Here is a 20,032-nt window from a genome sequence, read left to right on the forward strand (position 1 = left end):
TATATGTTTAACTTACAGATTACATATTTTAACCAAATGAGGACTGTAGGTTTTGTCAATTATGTAACTTAAAATCAAATAAGGGAGGGGTCTTTCAATGGCTGAAATGAACAAGAGGAATGACTACAGCAAGCACAACCTGTTTGTCATACAGGGACACGACTACTGTTTCAACACAGACTTGTTGACCTGTCTTTAAAGACAGAACATAATCATAAAGCATTTTAGTCCTCAGACTCCCTGATGGACAGTACCTGCGAGTTATCATCTATTCACTGGGACTCCAAATAAGTGTGTGTAAAAGACCACATCACATACCCAGTTCATGAAATGGTTAATCATGTAAATAGCTGGGTGGAGTGTACTCATGGCACATATTTGCCAAAAGTCTGATTAACACAAATAGACTTAGATAGTCTCCTTACACTAAAACACACACACACACACACACACACACTGGTGGCCAAATTAATGCTGCATGTTTTAACACAGTGTAAATTAAGAGCTGATAATAGATGCAAATCTGGCACAGATTTCCTCACTGGATCCAACGAGTTGCACTCTCCACAGTGGGGGGTATGTGGTGATTTTTGTTTTTATACCCCCCCCCCACACACACACAAACCAATAAGGGGAAGAAAAACCTAAAGTACACCCAATCATAACACACCCCTCCACACACACACACACACAAACCATAGGAAGCCATTTGCTAATTTGAAAAATAGAACATTTTAATAAAGGCTACATCTCTTCATAATTACAATAATTAAAGTACCGAGGCATCTTTTCAACTGAGCTCTATAGAACGCATAATTTACAGTTTACAAGTGGAGCCAAGGAAGCCATGAAAAATATTATAAAACATAAACATGATGAAACGGATACTAAAAAGCATAAAAATATCTTTTCAACATAAGGCCCCTTGCGAAAACCAAGGGAGTAATAGGACCCTGAAAACTGGGTAAAACACGGCAAGAATCCATGTAGGCACAGCTACTGTACTCAATTAAAACACTATGGACATAGTGTACATCACCATCATCATCACCATCATCTGCAGCTCATAGTGCAGGCTTCAAATACACACGAGTAACCCTACTCAAAAACAACTCAGTCACACAATCACATAGGTAAGCACGCCGGGGAGCACATTATAGAGCTTTTTGTTGGAAAATATTAATATTGGTGTAAACACATTTTGGGGACTCGAGGACCTGTTTCCTCTTAGCAAATACATAGGCTACTTGTGCAATGCCTGCGCCACTGAAACAAAGGCACTAAGACGCGATAGATCAAGGCTAGCTGGGCACAGTCCCAGAACAGGGAATTAAACATTAATAGCATTTTTGTTCCTTTTTCATAGTACACCCAGGGCCCTTAGGAACAGATGGGGACACAGCCACAAATAGCACTGCAGTAGTAAATATATTATCAAACTTTTTAAGTGACAGAGAGCCATTCTCAAAGCTTCAGCAGTAAGCTCTTCCAGCCAAGAGATCAGGAGATGTCCTGCCAAATCTCCAGGAACAGGAGTGAAGTTTTTGAAGAGGTATTTTTGAAGTTTACAGTTCAATATGAGGGACAGAAAATGAATAAAAAACCCATTTCCTTCTGCTTGAGAAACAATGCTCAGACAGCGGGATGAAAAAAAAAAAAAATCATGGAGGTGGAAAATTGGAGAAGTTTCTCCAACTCCAAGCAGCTTGTCCATGGAAGAATAACAGGGTTGGGGCAGGGATACTTTCAATAAATAGCAATAGAAATCTTAACACAGCAATACAAGCATCACAATACAATGCAATGTACATGTATATCTGCATATACATATTAGCGGTGTGCTAGCGCATGCCCGTGAGCAGATGCTAGCATACGCAGGGTCGGGCAGGCTGGCAGTCTCAGATTTGTACCCACCGCCCTGCTTCTTTGAGGAGTGGTCATTCACCTTGAGTCTCTACAGTTTTCTCTCCATCAAACACAAACATTTCTCAGTCCTGCGATACACAATCCTTTCTTCACTTCAAGGCAGGCTGCTCACGTGATAGTCCCGTGATAGCGATAACTTGTCCTTCTTTCTTTTCTCCTCTCCGTCTTTCATCTCGTTGTGCCTCGCCAACATTCCTTCGGCATCTCCAGTATTACAGTCTTAGCTTAAAAGACACATACTTTCTGTGTGTGTGTGTGTGTGTGTGTGTGTGTGTGTATGTGTGTGAGAGAGAGCATATGAAGGGAGTACATCCATGGAGGTGTGAAGCGTCTGTGGGAGTTCAATCCACGACATGGGCAGGTCCTCACTCCATCCTCTCCACCTTGCCCAGGATCTTGCCCTCATAAGTGGGCAGCAAGGAGCCGTCGTCTGACACCTCCTCAAACACCGCGCCGCACTCGAACTCATCACTGGCCTTCTTGAAGTAGTACCTGCAACAAGAGAGACAAGAGAGCGTTAACACCAAATGAAAAGTCTTTTTCATATACAACAAGCATAATTCAAAACACTTCAAGGTTTAAGGCAAAAGAAAGACCCTAAAAGTCAAACAGCTTGTTGCCACCCCCTTTGTTCAACCTTTTTAAACATCAAGCCTCATTTCCGCCATCCATGAAAAGCCACTCAGTCCACAATCAACCAAGCCTGCTGAGCCTACAGACTTTGGCTTCTCAGGGTGGGGTGAAACCTGCTGCTAAAACGCCTTGGTCTAAAATAAGAAGCTCTTCATCCCTCCCTCCGTTCCTCCTCTCCTTTACTTCTCCCTTTTCCCTTTTCCTCCATCATGTTGTTGTTGTGCCCCGGCTAACGGGCCAATTAGGCCAGCGTGCAAATGAAGGGGTCCTTTGACAAAGGCTGAAATTTTGGGTGCCTGCAAGTCTGCCTGTCATTACCCCCCGACTCCTACACACCCGCTCGCTCACATGTTGTGCGACACACATGCACGGGCTTTCACTCGCTTCTCGTCCCCCACTTCATTATGATGGGGACAAAGACAAGAACAGAGACAAAGTGAAGAAAGAGCAAGTACACGATGTCATGATGACGATGGCATGAGCCCTCGCTGAGCGCTATAGGAACAGCGGACGACTGACAACTTTCTGTGTGCTTGTGTGTGTTGAATAAAACCAAAAAAAAAAAAAAAAAAGAAATCTAGGGAGGGGCTTCTCGTCAGCCATGACTTCACTGGGCCATTAATGATGCAACCCCCCCATCCTCAATTTAGAGGAAGAGAAACCAGCAGGGGTGGACTGGTTTTGGGGAGTGTGTGTTTGTGAGAGTGTGTGTGTGTGTGTGTGTGTGTGTGAGGGTGTCTCTCAGAATCCACTCATTAACTATGTAATGGAAAAATGCCTCGGTTTGCTCCATGTGTGGGGTGACTGGAATGCGGGTATGTTTGTGAGCATTTGTTTTTAATGAGACGAGAGGCTGACAAAGTTGAACATGCAATACTTTAAAAACCAGAGCTATAATCTCTGGAACAATAAAAAAAAAACAAAACAAAAAAAAAAGTCCTTGTCCTTGTAAAGGTGCCTGAGTGCACATGCACCAATCAGCATGAGTGTGGTCACTAATACAAAGCAGCTACATTTGAAATACAGGAAGGCTTCAACTAAATGCAGAACAGGAGATTTCTCCTGTGAGTAAATAAGACAAAGTAGTAGTAAACGAAGAGGACATGAAAGAGCACAAGACATGTCCAATAACTGTATCCTTCTTTCCTATCTGGAGGAGGAAGGAGGAAAAAAAAAAAAGTGTTACTGTTAAAAAAAAAAAATCATCAAAGAGCCACGATCTTTCTTGCTGAGAGAGACAGACAGAGACAGAGCCTGAATTTCCACTGGAACATGTTTTATGTGGCGAGATCTGTTTTTCCCCCCTTCTCCCCTTCTCTCTCTCTCTCTCTCTCTCTCTCTCTGTGCACTGACATCTGGCACCAATATCATCTGGCAGGGCCCAGCAGTACTGTTCTTTGTTGAACCGCTGCCATGTTGAAATGACCCAACTCCACACATTCTCTGGCTGCTATTAAAGCGCCGTGCAGCTCTCTTTCCAAAAAATGTGGATGGTATGACACAGGAACTGAAACAGCAAGCCAGAGAGAAAAGGAGAAAAAAAAGTGTGTGTGTGGGGGGGGTTTAAACAGACAGATGTGGAAGACTTGGAACTAAACTCTTGTCACATTTGCTGATCCAAAAATGCTATGCACATCTGGACCGAAAGATGTTCCTATTGGTTCTTTTTTGTTTTTTCTCCACAAACAGTTTGGTACCTGTAATTATTAACACAACACCCAACCCATGCTTATCCTGGAAACCACAGTAGCCTAAACAATAAATGTTTGATCTTTTCCCTTTAATGCCCACTGGAAAACCAGCAATCACGGTAAAATCTCGCTCCGCAAACACACATCGAAGCTGTGCGGCCTCAGTCGGGGCCCTGAAGTACAGTAAACAAGCGAATCTGGCATTTAACAATCTGCCTTTCAAAAAATATCCATAAAATGATTACAACATGTGTAAACAGTGTGCACACATGTACACAGACACACATGCACACACCAGGGCAGGAAAAGAAAAAAAAGAGCTCCTGATAGCATCAGTGAAGAATTTGCACGCTGGCCATTTGTGTGAGTCTTTGTTGGTTGAAATGAAAGGGGCCGGGGCTTCAAAGCCATGTGTATTAAGTGTGCCTTAGCATGGAAATCAATACCAGATGGGACCCAAATCGCTGCAGTTCAAACTCTTCCACTAACCCCCGCACCACCCACCCTCCTTCGCTCTTGTCCTTTCCTTTTCATTGCAGCCCCCCCTCCATGCACAAACACACAAACCACAGAGGCCTGAAAATGACAGCACACACACACACACACAGAAACAAACACCGATAACGGTGCTCCACACAGGCATGGAGAAAATATGAGGTCACACAGGAAGTGAGCACAATTTCGAGATAAAAATCTACTACTAGATGGTGCGGCCTGTAGCCGTTCAACTGGCTGACATTAGATGTTCTCGCTTCCATTTGTGGGTTTCTTTAGTCCCGAACTGTGCGATTGTGGTAAATTTGAAGGTCACAATGTCTTAAATGTCACCACGTTACACTGAGATGACACTAATGATTACACACTTCAGCTGTACAGCTCCCATACCACTTTGCATCCCATACCACTTAGCATACTGGAAATGAATCCTCTACCAGATCTTCCACTTCCTGCCTGTGTGATTGCCACTTTAGAAAAGTGCAGTTTCACAGTGCACTTTCATTATTTTAAGACACACTCCAAAAGAAGGTCAACATCATTTTTTTGCTTTCGGAGATCAAGGCCAATGAACTGATATGTGTTTTATTGCCGGCATTCACAATGTCAGAGAGGCACCAGTGGCAAAAGCGAAAGCTCACATGACGACTCATGTAAAACTTTAACCAATGCTTCTGTGTATTCACATTGCACATCACTGCACACACCTGTAGTTTCCCTTCTTGCGGAGCTGCTCCTTAAAGTGGCCCAGGGTGAGACTGTGGCTCTTCATGGTCCTCCGGTAGGGGATCTCCTCTCCACAGAAGAAATATGTCACCACTGTCTCGCCACTGCACATCCCGTGGCTCCCTGCGCCTTTTTTACACTCCTTCATCCTGTACGAAGACAAAAAAGGAAGAGAAGGGGTTAGAAAACTACGGAGTGGGCGGCCTTGTGATAATTAACATGACAATGATCAAAAGAGAAATCAGAAAAAGAGCAAAGCATCTACGAGACTGTAACCAACAGTCTGCTACTTTGTGTACAGAAGACAGTACTAGACTAGAAATACAGTAACAGCCCCACTGACTGAAGAATAACACTAGAGAGTGAGTGAGTGACCCAGTGCCATCAGCAAGTGTGTACTTGTGTGTGGTGTGTGCATGAAGAAGGGGCACAGTATTATCAATTCCCCTTCAGCTATGTCCAAGGCTTTGTAGGCCCACTTCAGAGGAGCTCTCTCTTTGCTAAGCTCTGCTCGCCCCAGCCGACTGCCAGCTCACTGAAGGACAGCCAATAAAAATGATACATATATATGAAAGGGATGTCTCAGTCAGGTGGTGCAGTGACTACACACTCCCCACACACAGCACAGATACACAAGCTTCATGCAGAGGCAGAGCCAGGTGTACAAAGCTTAAAATAAGCTTTGCAAAGGGGTCATTCTCTCTTTTGAGTGACTGTATGTGGGCGTGTGCACATGTATGATCTGTGTAGGTTTGTTCATGACTGCTCGTCTTCTCCCTACATGTGCAGAAAGCAGTGCAGGTGTCAAGCAGGAAGAGTTAAAAGGGTAGAAGTACACTGCAAGGAAGGTGGAGGCTATGGCTGAGAGGAGGAGGAAGAGGAGCAGAGAGGAGGAGAGGAGAAGGAGGGCAGGACGCTAGAGGCATCGTACTCTTCTGACTGGAGACTGGGGCTGGTCGTGAGGAGGCCAGCAGGGCTGGGATTGGCTAAAGATGGAGGGGCGGAGCCCTCACCCTGGACAGGCACTAGATGGCTCTTCTCTTGCTGGAGACTGGACATTGAATGCCTGGAAAGAGATATGACAGAAACAGATACAGATATAATACTTCGCACTGCAATTTCACTGAAGACATCAATGTATTTCAAAAACCAAATCTGGGATTCCCAGAAATAAGCAAGCAAGGAAGCAGTAAAGCTATGGGATAATATTCAACAACTTCTTTCTAGTTTCTGTGTACCTTTGCTTGGTGGTCTTGGTGGAGACCTCCTCCAGTCTGCGACAGGCCTCCTCCAGCTGGGCCAAAGTGTTGGGAGGAGGCAGAGGAGGCATGGCTGGGTCTTGGATGAATGGCTGGGCTGGCTGGTGGCTACGTAGGTGGCCGCAGCTTCCACCACCACCCCATGTGTGTGTCTGGGTAGATGAGCCTCCAAAGGATTTCTTGGTGCCCTGGTTACTGCAAGGGAGAAATAAATAAATTGTATTAATAAACATGCAACGGAGGCACATAAATTAGGACATTTTGGACTAACATAAAATGTAAAACTCCAAGCACTCTGGCTCACCTGTGAGACTTGTGCCTGCCCTGCCGTTTACTTTCCAGGATCCACTGCAAGACATTCTGGGTGGGGTCTGTTGTATCACTGGGCAGCTGTAAAGGCCCACAGTCCTCCATACACCTCTCTGCTACTCCATCTTCAGCCCCTGAACGACACACACGCCTGGACAGAGAGCTGGACCGTCTGGGAGGGAGGGCGAGAGAGACAGAGTATAAGTTTTGTTAATGTTTCTACAATAAATATGAGAAAACAGGAAATAAATGAGACACGAATTCAAAAAAGTGCTTGGAACTGACCCCATATTGCTGTCTGTTGAGACGGCCCCACACATCTCTCTGCCCAGACTGCGGCTGCGCTGGCAGGGCTGGCAGGGCTGACACTCTCCACTGCTGGTGCACAGGCTGCGGACTCTGAGGGCCGCCTCCCTTTCAATCTGCTCTTTAGTCTTGGGACTGGCATGATGGTGGATGTAGTGGTGGTGGATGTGTTTTGTGCTCTGTCTGCTTACGAGGGCTCTGCTGGGGCCCAAGGCCAGAGTGATGGCTCCCTGGTCGGGACCAGAGACACAAGCACTGGAGGGCCCTGTCCTTACCAGGGTCTTGACTCCAAAGCCTGCCCGTGTGAAGGTCTTGTGCTCTGGGGAGCTGGAGCGAGGTGAGTGGCGAATGACAGCAGGGGACTGGCAGCCCGGGGTCTTCAGGACACGAGAGAGGTGATCATCCAGGATCGCCTGGGGGTCCTCATCAGACGAGCCAGGGAGGAGGGTCAAGGGGTGGGGAGAGAGCTGGGGAGCACTTGCCATGACCTCCGTTTCCTCTCTTTCCTCCTCCTGGTAACAAGGCATACAAAGTCATCAACTGAAAAATATAAGACGCCTAGGATTGACTTTTCTAGTAAAAAAAAAAAAGACTCACACAAACCTCCTGAATCTGCTGCAGCCTCTCCTCCAGAGAGTTGATGGTGTCCTGCTTTCTTTTCAGGCTCTCCAAGCGGGAGATGAGCTGGGCTGCAAACTCGGCTGGCTCCATTGGGACCATCTCCTTGGGAGGACGGCGAGTGCGCTTTGGGGAGAATCAGATACATTAGCTATTGTCTTCCCTACATGACCAAGCCCCAACCTCTCCACTCCAACTTCTGTAGAGGCTCCTATAATCATCTCCCCTCATCTGTCTCACTGTTCTCCGCCAGCACCTACGCGATCATTGGTGGCACCGATCAGGGCACTCTCACGGGTACCCAGGGCTACGGGGTTGTTTTTAAGGGGTGGCAAGACTGGTGTATGGTCATGCGGCGCTAGGCTTTGGCTGATTCCCTCTGTCATCATCAGCGGGCCTCTTTAAAGTCAGCTCACTTCAAAGGCTTCCTCGTCAAATATCAAACACTCAGTGGGGGGGAGAATAGGATGGCGGAGGGAGGATGGAGTGAGAGATAGACGGGAAGCAGTGGCTTTACATCTTGGAATAAAAGCCACATATCGACAGGGGGTGGAAGGGAACTCCAGGGAGGAAAGGATCAGGGATTTCAAAAAATGGGAGAAGTTGAGATGCAGAGATGTGTGCACGCAGGAGGACAGAGAAAGAGAAAATGAAGAGAGGGAAGGATTGGAGGAAAGAGATAAAGGTGCCAAAAAGGATGGGAGATCAGACAGATTGGGGTAATTTATTCCCCCCCGTGTCACACACTGGGCACCTTTGAGGTACAGTATAGTGACAATATGAGAATGTGTGTGTGTGCGCACAGTTTAAATTATTTGCATTTTTGCACTGGGGCTCTCTTCAATTTTCTTCTTTTTTTGTGTCTCCCATTGCTTTGTAGTAGGGATGAAGGGGAGAAACAGTGAGAAAAAGAGAGACAGTCTGATGGAGCCTAGGGCTGGTGCACCATGGGAATGGCAGCCATTGCCAAAAATCAGGCGGGAAACGAAAACAAGAATAGAAGCTAAAATAAAGCAGAAGGGGGACAGTGAGAGAACGGTGGCAAGAATCAATCTGTGGATCTTTTCCTTATATAAGTAACACTTGCTGCACGTCTCATAATGTTGAAAAAAATAAGGGGGGGTTACATCAAGTTTATTTTAACAAGTGGCTTCTGTTACTACTGCTTCTTCAAGGCGTTCCCCTGCCTCTGTTTCGAACCTCCTTTCCTGTTCTCCTGTTCTCAACCTGGAGTTAGTCTCTCTAAAGCCTCACGCTACAAACTCCCCTCTGACCCACTGAGAGCTCACATGACATGCTCAAACTCTTCCATTCACTTTTTTTTATTTTGGGGGGGGGTGGGCTGGCTGAGCATGTGCATATATGTATGTACCGTATGTAAGGGGGTGGGGGTGCTATGAAAGAAAAAGGGGGCCAGCTCTGCTGGAGGTTGTCACTTCCCTGTGCATTTGCTCCATTCATCCTTGGATCAAAGCACTCCGTGTGCGTGCACGTGCGTGTGAATGTGTCTGAGTATCTTTGTGTTTTGGTTGGGAACCCGGGCTGATTTCAGAGCCCTCGGGATAAAGCGGCAGAGATCTTCCTCATCTCTCCCTATTCTCCATATTTACAGCATTGGTAGGGAAGAAAAACCCTGGTGTGTTCCGAGCGCTGCGGTGATAAACAGCTTAGAGACCTCCCCGTCTCCTGCAGACTTCAAGGAACTCTAATGGGGGTGTAGGTGACACCAAAGGTAGATAGGGGGCTCATGTTTGTATATGTGTGTGTGTGCTTATGCATAAGCCTGAACATGTGTGTCTGTGTGTGTGTGTGTGAGTGGGAGGCTGGATCTTTGACGTTACTCTTCAGATCTTTGCTGGTGTTGTTGAATTGAAAACGCCGAATACAGTTTGTGTGGTACTATTCATAGAATGAAGAGAGACCCGGAACAGAGGGTGGTATGGAAATTACACTGTGGGACCCAGGTTCAAAAAGACTTCTGAGCAAGTGTATGTGTGTGTGTGTGTGCGTGTGTGTGTTTGTGTACTTACAGGGAAAGCAGGCAGAGAGACTTGGCTGTTCATCCTCATGTTGCGCTGCATCTCTCTCTGTAGATGCTTCTTGGAGCCCAGTTTATACGGAGGAATGCCATCTCTGGGGGCGTACAGAGAGATCACAAAGGTCAATTACCCAATCAGATAAATCATTTAAACACTAACAGCCATTCAGGAAGGAGCTTGTTAGCCAACTGGGTAGATCAAAAGCAGTTCAGGCAAGAATAAATTTAATTTATTAATTCACCCATACACTTTGTTTTTCATCTTCTAGACTCAATTTGAGAACTAGAAAAGCTGCTCTTGTACTGAAAAAGAGTAGGCTCTTTTCTTCTGTCTGAGCAGACTGGGTTACATGGCTCTGAGTGAGGTGGTAGGAGGTTTTGTTTGCCCTAGAAATGACACTCATTTTCAGGTCTGACTCCAGCACAGCACTGGGAACCCTGCTGGCCATTTCCTTTCAACACTACAAACACACACACACACACACACACACACACACACACACACACACACACACACACACACACACACTCACACTCTCTGCAGTCACAGTGCGCTCTGCTCTACTGGCCACAAGTAGTGTCAGCATTAGCATTCCCCTTATGACTTTGATGTTGAGTGGAGGACACTGTTAGCATTAGCTAGTCATTGTATTTTTTTCAAAGAGTTACTGCAGGATAGGACCCCAAGGGTGTAGCTAACCTGGTTAATTCTATGTGATGGTCTGACTGGCTTTAAAAAAATCAAATCAAACAACAAACAGAAGAGTCCAAGCTTCAAATTGAAGCACTTGACAGTGTAACACAGTCTTTTCTCCATGCTAAACAGCAGTTTCCTGGTGACCTAGCCTAACTGAGGAGCACTTTTCCACTTTTACTTTGAAATGCCACAGTCATGCGCATAAGCAACACACACACACACACACACCCCCTCCCAATCTTCATTTGGCAAGCGCTGCCGCAGCCAGCCTCTGATCTCCGCACATCAAAAGGCTGGTTTGTAAGATAAGGTAATGTTTGAAGTCTGCGCAGCTGCATTCCCCAGCGTCCAAGCAAATCCATAAATAAGATATAAGCAAAAATCCCCCCTCCACCACTCTCTTTCTCTTCCCACCCAACCGCCTCCTCCTCCCCCGTTGCTTTTTCCCTTTTCTATTCTTTCTTTATCTGTAAATGAGATTCAAATGTTTATGGGTCCTTTCAACTGACCTAAAGACAGGCAGATATTGTGATCACGGCCAGAGCGAGCAGGAATTGAGGTGGGGTGGGGTGAGGTGGGGGCTTGTGTCCCTGCGTCCGGGGCTTTGTCACAGCACTGGGCAAAGTACAGCAGAGAAGGACTATATGGGCCCCGGTCTCTTTGAAGCAGGGCTGTCTAGAGATATGTCAGAGCAGAGGACTCTGTTCTAAAAAAACTCTTTATAGCTGCCATATTTCTGTGTAGCCCAACCCACTGGTTGGACTGAACACCAGTGTCTCAATATGTAAGCATCTTTAGCTCAGTCATGGTAAACCTTGCTGCCTCAGTGACATCATTCATGTGGGCCTTCGTGCCTCCCAGAAAAAGTAAAGGTAAAGAAGAGCTTCTACCAGACTCGTCTGCTTTCTGTCCAAAAAAACCATCTGACCTGAGTGCTCTTGGCCTTGAGCTGTGCGCCACGCAATGACTTCATAGCACCTTGTCACTTGAGAGACACGTGGTTACGCCAAGTAATCCTTTAGCAGAACGAGGCCAAAGGCACGTACACAGATAAGCACAAACCGCACGTGGACAGAGACATTAGCAAATTCCATGGTTGATAATGGACCAATGGATGAAGTCATTTAGAAAATAAAAATTTTTGGTCAGACAAAGCAAGGGAGCAAGGGAGCACGTACTCTTAGGAAGTGTGATTGGGAATTTTTTAAAAAGGTTTTCCAACATTTTCTTGACCAAATCATTCATCAGTTAACTGTAAAGTACTAAGAAGATCAGCCTGTTGAAACTAACCTTTAGTTGCAGATAGAGTTGCAACTTTATGACACTACAGGATATGATAACCATCTCAGAAACATATATAACCATATACATATATATGTATGGTAGAATTCAATACTGTTAATAATCAAATAACACAGCATGACAGCACGATAACCGTCAATTTTCATACCATAATGTTTGTTGAAACCAGTATACTGCTGCAACCCTACAATACTGTGCAAAACCATCTTCCAACAATGTCAGTTGATGCACTAAATGTATATCTTCTATACCCATTTGTGAGATCTGACTGCACTTATAATGTAATGTTAAAAACAAAACCAGAGTTGTTGCAGAACACAAGGATGGGGTTTGGCCCTGACCCATACCACATCCTGGCTGCTCCACTGTATCTTTCTTCCCCAAGAGGCCACAATTCACCAATATTTCCACTACAGCCAGCTTCTCTTCCAGTTCGGCTTATGACTCCCAGCAACTAGCTGAAGGAAAGTGTCTCTTAATCTTTTTCTAATTTCCACAGCACCTCATTTCACATACTTGAAACACCCTCATGTGCTGACATTCTCTCCTTCTCTCTCACACACATGCACACACTCCCATGTTTAGTTAATATTCACTTACACGCTGCTGTCAGTCACAGACATGGCATCGTCGGTCATGGCGTCACTGGACACCTCGCTGTCGTTGGTGCTGCTGACGGGGGCCAGTGAGCCCACATGGCAGCCGTTGAATGAGTCTCCTCTCTTGTATGATCTGGGGAGGTTACAACAACAGAAATCAGATAAAGACTAATGCAGCGCTGTGGAACAACATCCAACAGGTGGGTGACACTTCATGTCTACTTCCTGAGAAATCGACGGAGTGTGTTTCACATATGGTGAGGATCTAAGATCAAGGCAGGTTGTTATCTTGTGCATGTGTGAGCATGAACTTGTCTGCCACCAAATAAACCCCCTGATGAATGAATCTGACCGGCTAGTCTGGGGCCTGGCAACCTCCTCCCTTCAAATACAAGTTCATCTTCATTGGGAAAGCTGTAGTTTCTACCTTGTGCCCCATTTATGCCTTCTTAAACAGCCTTTCCATCTCTCTCATTCACACTCACTCTTTCCTCGGCATTCATCTCCCGCTGTGCATGCATTCTTGCCACAGTACAGGAGGAGAAAAGGAGGGGAGTGACCAAAAAGAAAAAAACACACACACACACAGTATAGAGCGGAAGCACGAGAGTGTGTCAGAGATGGAAAGAAAGGGGAGAGGAAATAAAGGGGGGTCTTCATGAGGAGGGGAGACCCAGCAGGACTAAAGCTGTAGGCCCCCAACTCCAAGCTGACCTTCAGAGGGGCTTGCAAAGAGTCAGGTATTTAACACAGCTGGCCTTGCATTCTTCCCTCCCTGCCTCTCTCTCACCCCCACATTTATCCATTCTCCTCCCTCCTTTTCTTTCATGAGGTACCCCCCCCGCCCCGTTCTTCTTTTCCGCTCTCTTTCCCTCACTTTCACTCCAAAAGCATGCCTCGTAGTCCCCATCGCTGAGATTTCAAAAGGAAGGAGGAAAAAAAAAGATAAAAGTAGAGAAGGCAAAGGAGGGAATCAGAGGAGAATTGACGCAAACAAGAAAAGAGGGGAGAAGAGAGTGAGAGGGTCGGGTGGGGAGGTGTTGATTCTGTACTGTAGCCGCTGCCGTTTAACAGTTTGTTTAAAAAAAAACGAAAGTCATAGGAGAGGAGGTGAGGAGAGGGAAACGGAAGAGGGAGAAATGGGTTCCACATGTTCTGAATCTGTAGGGTGACAATGGGAGGGGAGAGAAGAAAGGTACCAGGGCTTCATGTCAAAAAAGGAGGGCTAAACTCTCTCTGGGCAACTAGCATCACAGTATTGGAAAGTCCCCACCACACACACACACACAGTCAATCTATGTTGTCCAAAGCAGGCAGCTGTCTGTGTGTTTAGCCTGTCACATTCAGTGTAAAAGTTAAAACCTGTCTGCGTCCACTGGCAACAGAAACATCAGGAGAGTCTGTTATACACCAAGCATACATTTGCTTGGGCTACACCTTGAATTTACCCTTTTAAAAGTGAACAAGCAGATGATGGAAAGTGCCATCTATAGATCTGCTATAGGTTTATAACTTGGCCAGAGGCTTGAGGACAGTGTGGTACACGAGGAGGCATAGCAGAGCAATGTCATCATCCATTATTTGCTGGCTGGGGCCAGAGCCAGCCGCGCTCTGTGAACTTTTCCCGTGGAAGACGATCCCCTCATTCTGCTGAACTATTTCAAAGCCCCGGAAATCCAGTCGAGCGCCAGCAGAGGGCTGCTACTGAGGATGAGAGGGGCCAGAGAGCCGGGGAGTGAAAAACAGACAAGAGTTTTCTAAAAAAGAAAAAAAACTTAAAAGAAACCCTGAACTGATTTGGAAAAAAAACATGTGTTGCACTTAAACGCATGAGAATGTTTCCAGTTGCCTTCATGTGGATTCTCACTCATGTACACAGCATGCATTCTGGGTCCAAATCGCTTCTTTTTATTTTTTAAAGGTGTTGTGGCCATACCTGTATCCCCTGTCCATCATCTCCATCGTCCTTATGGACACGGTGGCTCTCTGCGTCTTCGCTGACAGTCCAACCAGCGCTTTGGCTTTGAAATCACAACTCCACTCCTCCTCTTCATTGAGCGTGGGCAGGTATCCACACACGACTTTCAGGTCTCCCAAACCGTTCGAGTTGACGTGATTCGGGTTCTCTCCCCCAGTCCTCACGTACTCGAGATAAATGTCAGAGGTCAGAAACATCTGGTACGCGTTCTCCTCCATGTTGGTTTGGATCTCGGTCTGCGCCTGGTCAAACATCGCAGAGTCTATGTGTTGCTTCTTGATATTATCCCGTATGAAGGTTTTTGTCGCGGGTTTGAGCTGTTTGGCGACAATGCTGTTGTTTTCGATGTAGCGCTTGTAAATTGCTTTGGCGACTCTCTGCGTTTTGGTATCCTTGAGGTCCATTTGCCTGAAGCCATTGCAGGCGAACCAAAAGTCTAAAGTATCGACACATTTCTCTCGCTCCAGGAATGTCCTAAAGAGAAGAGCACCGTCCTGGTCCCCGAGGAGGGAGTGCAAAGACTTTGTCCACCGGGAAAGCGGTGAATCCGGGGAGGCACTCCCCTCTGGCTCCCCAAGACCATCCTCGTTCCTCCTCGCCGAGGAACCCGGAGAGCCGAGCACAATAGATTTGGGGGGTTCCAGGGGTTTCATCATTGCGAGTTTGCCGGGGTAGCAGGGCGCCTCGCCCTCCTCCCCCGGCACCGGGGGTCGAGGAGCATCTTCTCTGAAACTACTGACGATATGGTCCATAAGCGCCCGGCTCATGGCTCTGAAGGTAGCAGGAGAGAGCCTGTGTGTTGTTCGCCTCCTCTGAGCTTCTACTGTAATCTCCTCACTCTCTTATGTCAGCGGGGGAGCTTCTCTCTGTCTGTCTGTCCGTCTTCTCTCTGAAACACAAAGTATTGATCTAATCAAAACCAGATCCGCCCCAACTTCAAAGGGAGAGAGACGCAGCGAGAGTCTTTTCAGACCCTCTCTGACTTTTACAGAAGAAGACAGTCTAGTTCACGGATTTTTTTTGTTTTTTTCAAAAACGCTGCAGCAATATTACATAAACAGCATTTCTTCACATCTCAACAAGGAATGTGATTTCTACCGCGCCGTTATTGGCTGGGACGCAAATTAATGAGAATGTAACAGTGATTTCGCACACGCACTGCCGAGTGGAAAACCACCTGAGCGATGCCTGAGCTGAATGCACATCAGCCTCCTTTGCGATAACAACACGAGTAATTACACGTATGTCAAGCGGGGTTATGACCCGAGCACAGTTAATAAGTCATTAATCCTTAAAAATGCTGGAGCATTACGCACGGACGCGGCTTCATTAACGCTTCCTGATCCATCACGCCTGATGTCAGTGCTGTAAGCCTGACTGCCTGCTGCAGGATTCAGGCACATGTCCCCTTTACCATCACTGCCACTTTCTCATTTCTACGTCTGTACATCTCATCACACGCGGCTAAATCAGGTCAAATTGAGCCTGCCTGTGAGTACCTGTAGGACATTGATGTGATGGGACAAACTCGGAAGAGATCGAAAAACGTGACCAACATAGTTAATAGACTTAACGGACTGCCTGCTCCTGCTGCTCCTGCTGCTGTTGTGTTTGGTGGAGCTTTAACATGTTCAGATATTTAAAACATTTGCTGTTCTGTTATCGCTGAGGTGATGAGCAGTTTGTTACAGATGTTCGCTCCTACACCCCAGCTTCAATGTTACCCCCACGTCCAGCGTTACAGATGTCACTAGTATCACTGACACACGCTCACATCGCTCTCCAGTGTTAAACTTGTCAGGAACTGTAGAAAAACAGCTCCGGACAAAACTCGGAATCTTCCTATACCAACACCACGGGATACTTCTAATAAAAAGGAAAACAAAATAAATAGCAACTCTTTAAATTAGATTTCCACAACACCGTGTGCATTACGACCTGACTCAGGCTAAAACTGTCACGTAGGCTCCTCTAGAGTCTTCTAAAGTTTCTTTAATGTTACACTGAAAGAGAGTGAGAGAGAGAGAGAGAGAAAACAAGCCCTCTGTAACGTTCAATCCCAAATACACCAAAGTCTCAGATCTTGTGGGGGAGGAATTTCCACCAAAAAGAAACGAGCACTTCTTAGGATTTTCTACTTCAACTTAACATGTGAAATCCCACAAATGCCCAAAAGAAAATGAAGCGACTGATACCAAAACGATTCGAGGCGTTTTTGGTCTTTAAGCGTAAGAAAAACGGTTCGTTTCCCGCAGAACATTACTTCAAAGGCGAGTCAACAGCACATCAAAGGGAGCTCCAATGGGGGCCAGTTTGAGGAGGCACACACACTCTTGTAACTTACCATCGACCCACGAGTTCTCTCCTCAAATTTAAACTCCAGTTGTTCTTTTATCCACCAAAAAAGCGCGTATAATCCACAGTACTTGTCTCCGCGACGCGTCCACATACAGTCCGTTTGGGTTTGAGTCGGTTTACGGATAGAAAAATGCACTCGAGAAGAAAAAAAAACTACCGCTCTTCTCCCTCCTCCTTTTCTCCTCCCTACGCTTTCAGGCTGCCATGCCGCACTGTAGGTCTCTCCTGCAGGCGACTCCAACACCAACTGAGCCGACAGGCTGGAGCAGCGCACTTCAAAGTAAGGAACCGACTGCCGGGTCCCGACAGCTACATAAAAAACAATTGCAGCTTGAGACCTCTTAAAAAAAGCGAAAAAGCACCGGAGTTTCCCGGATACGTTGCAGTCAGTTGGAATGAAAAATATTTTAAAGGTCACTCGGTTAATTTTCTGACCTGTGAGCGTTTTGTCACGTTTTACCGATTTTTTCCCAGACCACGAAGTTGCAGCTACATAGGGAGGACCTTATCAAAGACAAGCAATCTTGAGCCAACTCCCTGAGGCTTTGGAGCGTCAGAAGTAACTGATCTGCCGCCCCAATAGCATTATCGCTACAATCCCTCTGTTGCTACATAAACTTTAAAGACGCAACGATCTTTTCTTTTCAAGGCCCGCATAGTTTTTCAGATTAATCCGTTGGAGTCCCGGTGATGCACAATGCATGCACCGGCGTGTATCAAATAGCACGTCCATATCCTCGTATGAATTTTTTTGGCCACGTAACAAGAGGACAACAGCCCAGCAGAATAATGAAGCTATGATTTTTAATCCCCTTAAGACACAATTCGCAAAAGGACACAGATGTGTCCCTACTGCAGGATTCAGAGTCACTTTTGTCCTGCTGAAGAACACTTAGGCAAGGCAAAAGTTTACTTCATTAGGCTTAAACCCAGCGATTTTACATAAAAGTGTCTAACTATTCACATTTGGATACAACATGTTGCAATAGGAAATCAAATCACAGAGCTGCTATCACTCCACAGCTCCTACCAGTGGCAGTAAGGGCACACAGAACATGAACACCAGATGAGAACAGTTGTTCAGTGAGGATAAGTTCCCTGAAGGGTGTTACCATATCATTTAAAGCAAGAGAAGAACTGCTCCTCTCTGCAGCTCTGACAGCACAGCCCTCGGCTTTGTGTGTGCCACTAAACTGCAGCACAGATAACATGAAAAGGAGTGAAAAGCCCATGAGCAGATCAGACATTCAATAAACATCCATTCACTGGCCTGACTGAGAGGTGCTGTTTGGATGCAGACAGCAGTGGACTCTTTGGACATGCAGTTTTCCTTATTCCCACTGGACTTGCTACAGGCGCTGCTGTTAACACAATTTATGAAACAGAGTCAATTGTGTTTTGGATAGGTCTTTAGCGTTCAAATGAGCCACCACAGGAGACCCTGTGTACAAGAGGACTGGCTATATTCTTAAAAGGGAGACAGTAAGTGTCTGTGTGTCCTTGTTGTCTCAGTGGATGGAGATTCAAAAAGTACGGTACAAAGACGGCAAACACTTTGATCAGTCTGTTTGCTAAAGGTGCTGTGAAACTTTCTCCCTTGATACCTTGCTTCCCATCAAGGCTGATAAAAGAGGAAATTGCTCTTGAAGAGGCCACGATGACTAAGGCATTACTCATCATTCAAAGGCCACTTTATTGTGCTCACATCCTGCACAAAACATTGCCAATGTGTCTGCATCTCAAACTCACACTCCCTGCAAAAGATGAACTGCGGTACAGAGGCAGGGGATACCTCTGCAATTGCTTGGGGATAAAAAGACTTGTGTAATAGCACGGTCAATTAGAAGAAACAGTTAAATAAATTGTTGAAAAAAGATGAAGATAAAACTGACGAATAAACATCTGAAAATGACACATACAATGATGGGTAAATGGTTGAAATAGTTAAAAGTAAGATTTAAATGAATGGCAGTGGAGGAGCTCTTCATCTGACAGAGCTTTGTGGATACAGAAAGTTTGGAAACTCCTGTTGTACAGTATATCTGACATCTGGAGCCATGTGAGACACTAATAATTCTGAGTAAACACAAGTCTGCACAAACACATTTTCTTATCTCATAAAAGCTCATCTACAAGTGCCAGGTCTCTCTGCAGGTATACAGGTCATCTGGCTAATATACAGAGCGCTACCCCAACAATGTCTGCCTTTGTTAACTTTGGAGGGCTAAGGCTGACCTCTGACAGTAAACACACCAGGGTGGAAACCATCACCATGGCGATGATGCGGACCCCCTGCCAGTACCAGGGGCCAGTTGGGCCCTCATGTCCTGCCTTGTCAACCCCCTCTGTGGTTCATGGGAGGTCCCCATAGGTTGTGTCTTCCATGCTACCCCTCAGGAGATGACCCCCAGGTCTGCGACTGGCCTGAGAGCTGAGGTGTCCTTGGCTCCTGGCCCTATAAAAAGACCTTTGAAAGAGGGCTTCAGGGGGAGAGGTTATGGGGTGTAACTGTCCCTCTGTTAGGGAAGATATTATTACAGGGACAGGTCAAATTCAGCTTGACTACAAAGAGCCCTATAAATAGAGACGGAAGGTCACTCATAAATCACCTGTGGACCCAATCAATTCTTTAAAAAGTTTACAAAAGCACGTAAATCCAAGCATGATCAACACTAGGTGCTGAAAAGAAGCACAAGTGAAGCACACACACACACACACAAAACCCACACCGGGTAATGCCCCATGAACATTTATGACCTCCATGTGACGTATTTTGTACAAGCCATTTTTCAGGCACTTACTTTCGTATTCTTCTTCTGCTTAATTTCTACGGCATCTAAAGTCCCAACTAAAGAGAGGATTTTACGACCGTGTTATATGGTCTCCTGAGCAGCCTTGGCCTGTCGTAACTGCTACTGGCCACCGCAGTTGCAGTCATAAACACTAAAACAGAGTGTGTGTGTGTGTGTGTGCGCGTATACCGGTGCTGTCCTCTCCGTGCTGCAGCTCTGTGATCAGTAACCGCTCTCAATTACAGTATTGTGTGCTGTTCCTTTCGGCTTGGGGTTAAACTCTTTGCAGACCCCTTTGAAGTACT

At 46.1% G+C, this 20,032-nt stretch overlaps 1 protein-coding gene across 2 annotated transcripts; it reads right to left on the bottom strand.

The window, feature by feature from the left end:
- Positions 1-708: 708 nt before the first annotated feature.
- Positions 709-17,410, bottom strand: LOC124073705 (axin-2-like). Of its 2 annotated transcripts, none has more exons than XM_046416116.1 (11): positions 16,922-17,410; positions 14,536-15,466; positions 12,601-12,732; positions 9,994-10,096; positions 7,943-8,089; positions 7,325-7,857; positions 7,035-7,211; positions 6,710-6,925; positions 6,403-6,537; positions 5,453-5,620; positions 709-2,418 (listed from the first exon to the last, which is right to left on the bottom strand). In XM_046416116.1, the coding sequence occupies exons 2-11, from the start codon at positions 15,342-15,344 to the stop codon at positions 2,292-2,294; spliced, it is 2,547 nt and encodes an 848-aa protein (XP_046272072.1). In that variant the 5' UTR covers positions 15,345-15,466; positions 16,922-17,410; the 3' UTR covers positions 709-2,291. The 2 variants fall into 2 exon arrangements, with proteins under 2 accessions (XP_046272072.1, XP_046272073.1); XM_046416117.1 differs by having other exon boundaries at positions 7,949-8,089; positions 16,922-17,409.
- Between the last annotated feature and the right edge of the window lie 2,622 nt (positions 17,411-20,032).

The sequence above is a fragment of the Scatophagus argus genome, chromosome 16, assembly GCF_020382885.2.
Source record: "Scatophagus argus isolate fScaArg1 chromosome 16, fScaArg1.pri, whole genome shotgun sequence".
Classification (NCBI taxonomy): Eukaryota; Metazoa; Chordata; class Actinopteri; family Scatophagidae; genus Scatophagus; species Scatophagus argus.

What these genes read in the sequence shown, in the direction of transcription:
- LOC124073705 (XM_046416116.1), bottom strand. Translation starts at nt 15,344, where the DNA reads ATGAGCCGGGCGCTTATGGACCATATCGTCAGTAGTTTCAGAGAAGAT. An exon ending in ACCAAGACCACCAAGCAAAG is followed by an intron (nt 6,538 to 6,709) that starts GTACACAGAAAC and finishes ATCTCTTTCCAG; the next exon opens with GCATTCAATGTCCAGTCTCC. An exon ending in CGCAAGAAGGGAAACTACAG is followed by an intron (nt 2,419 to 5,452) that starts GTGTGTGCAGTG and finishes CTCTTGTTGCAG; the next exon opens with GTACTACTTCAAGAAGGCCA.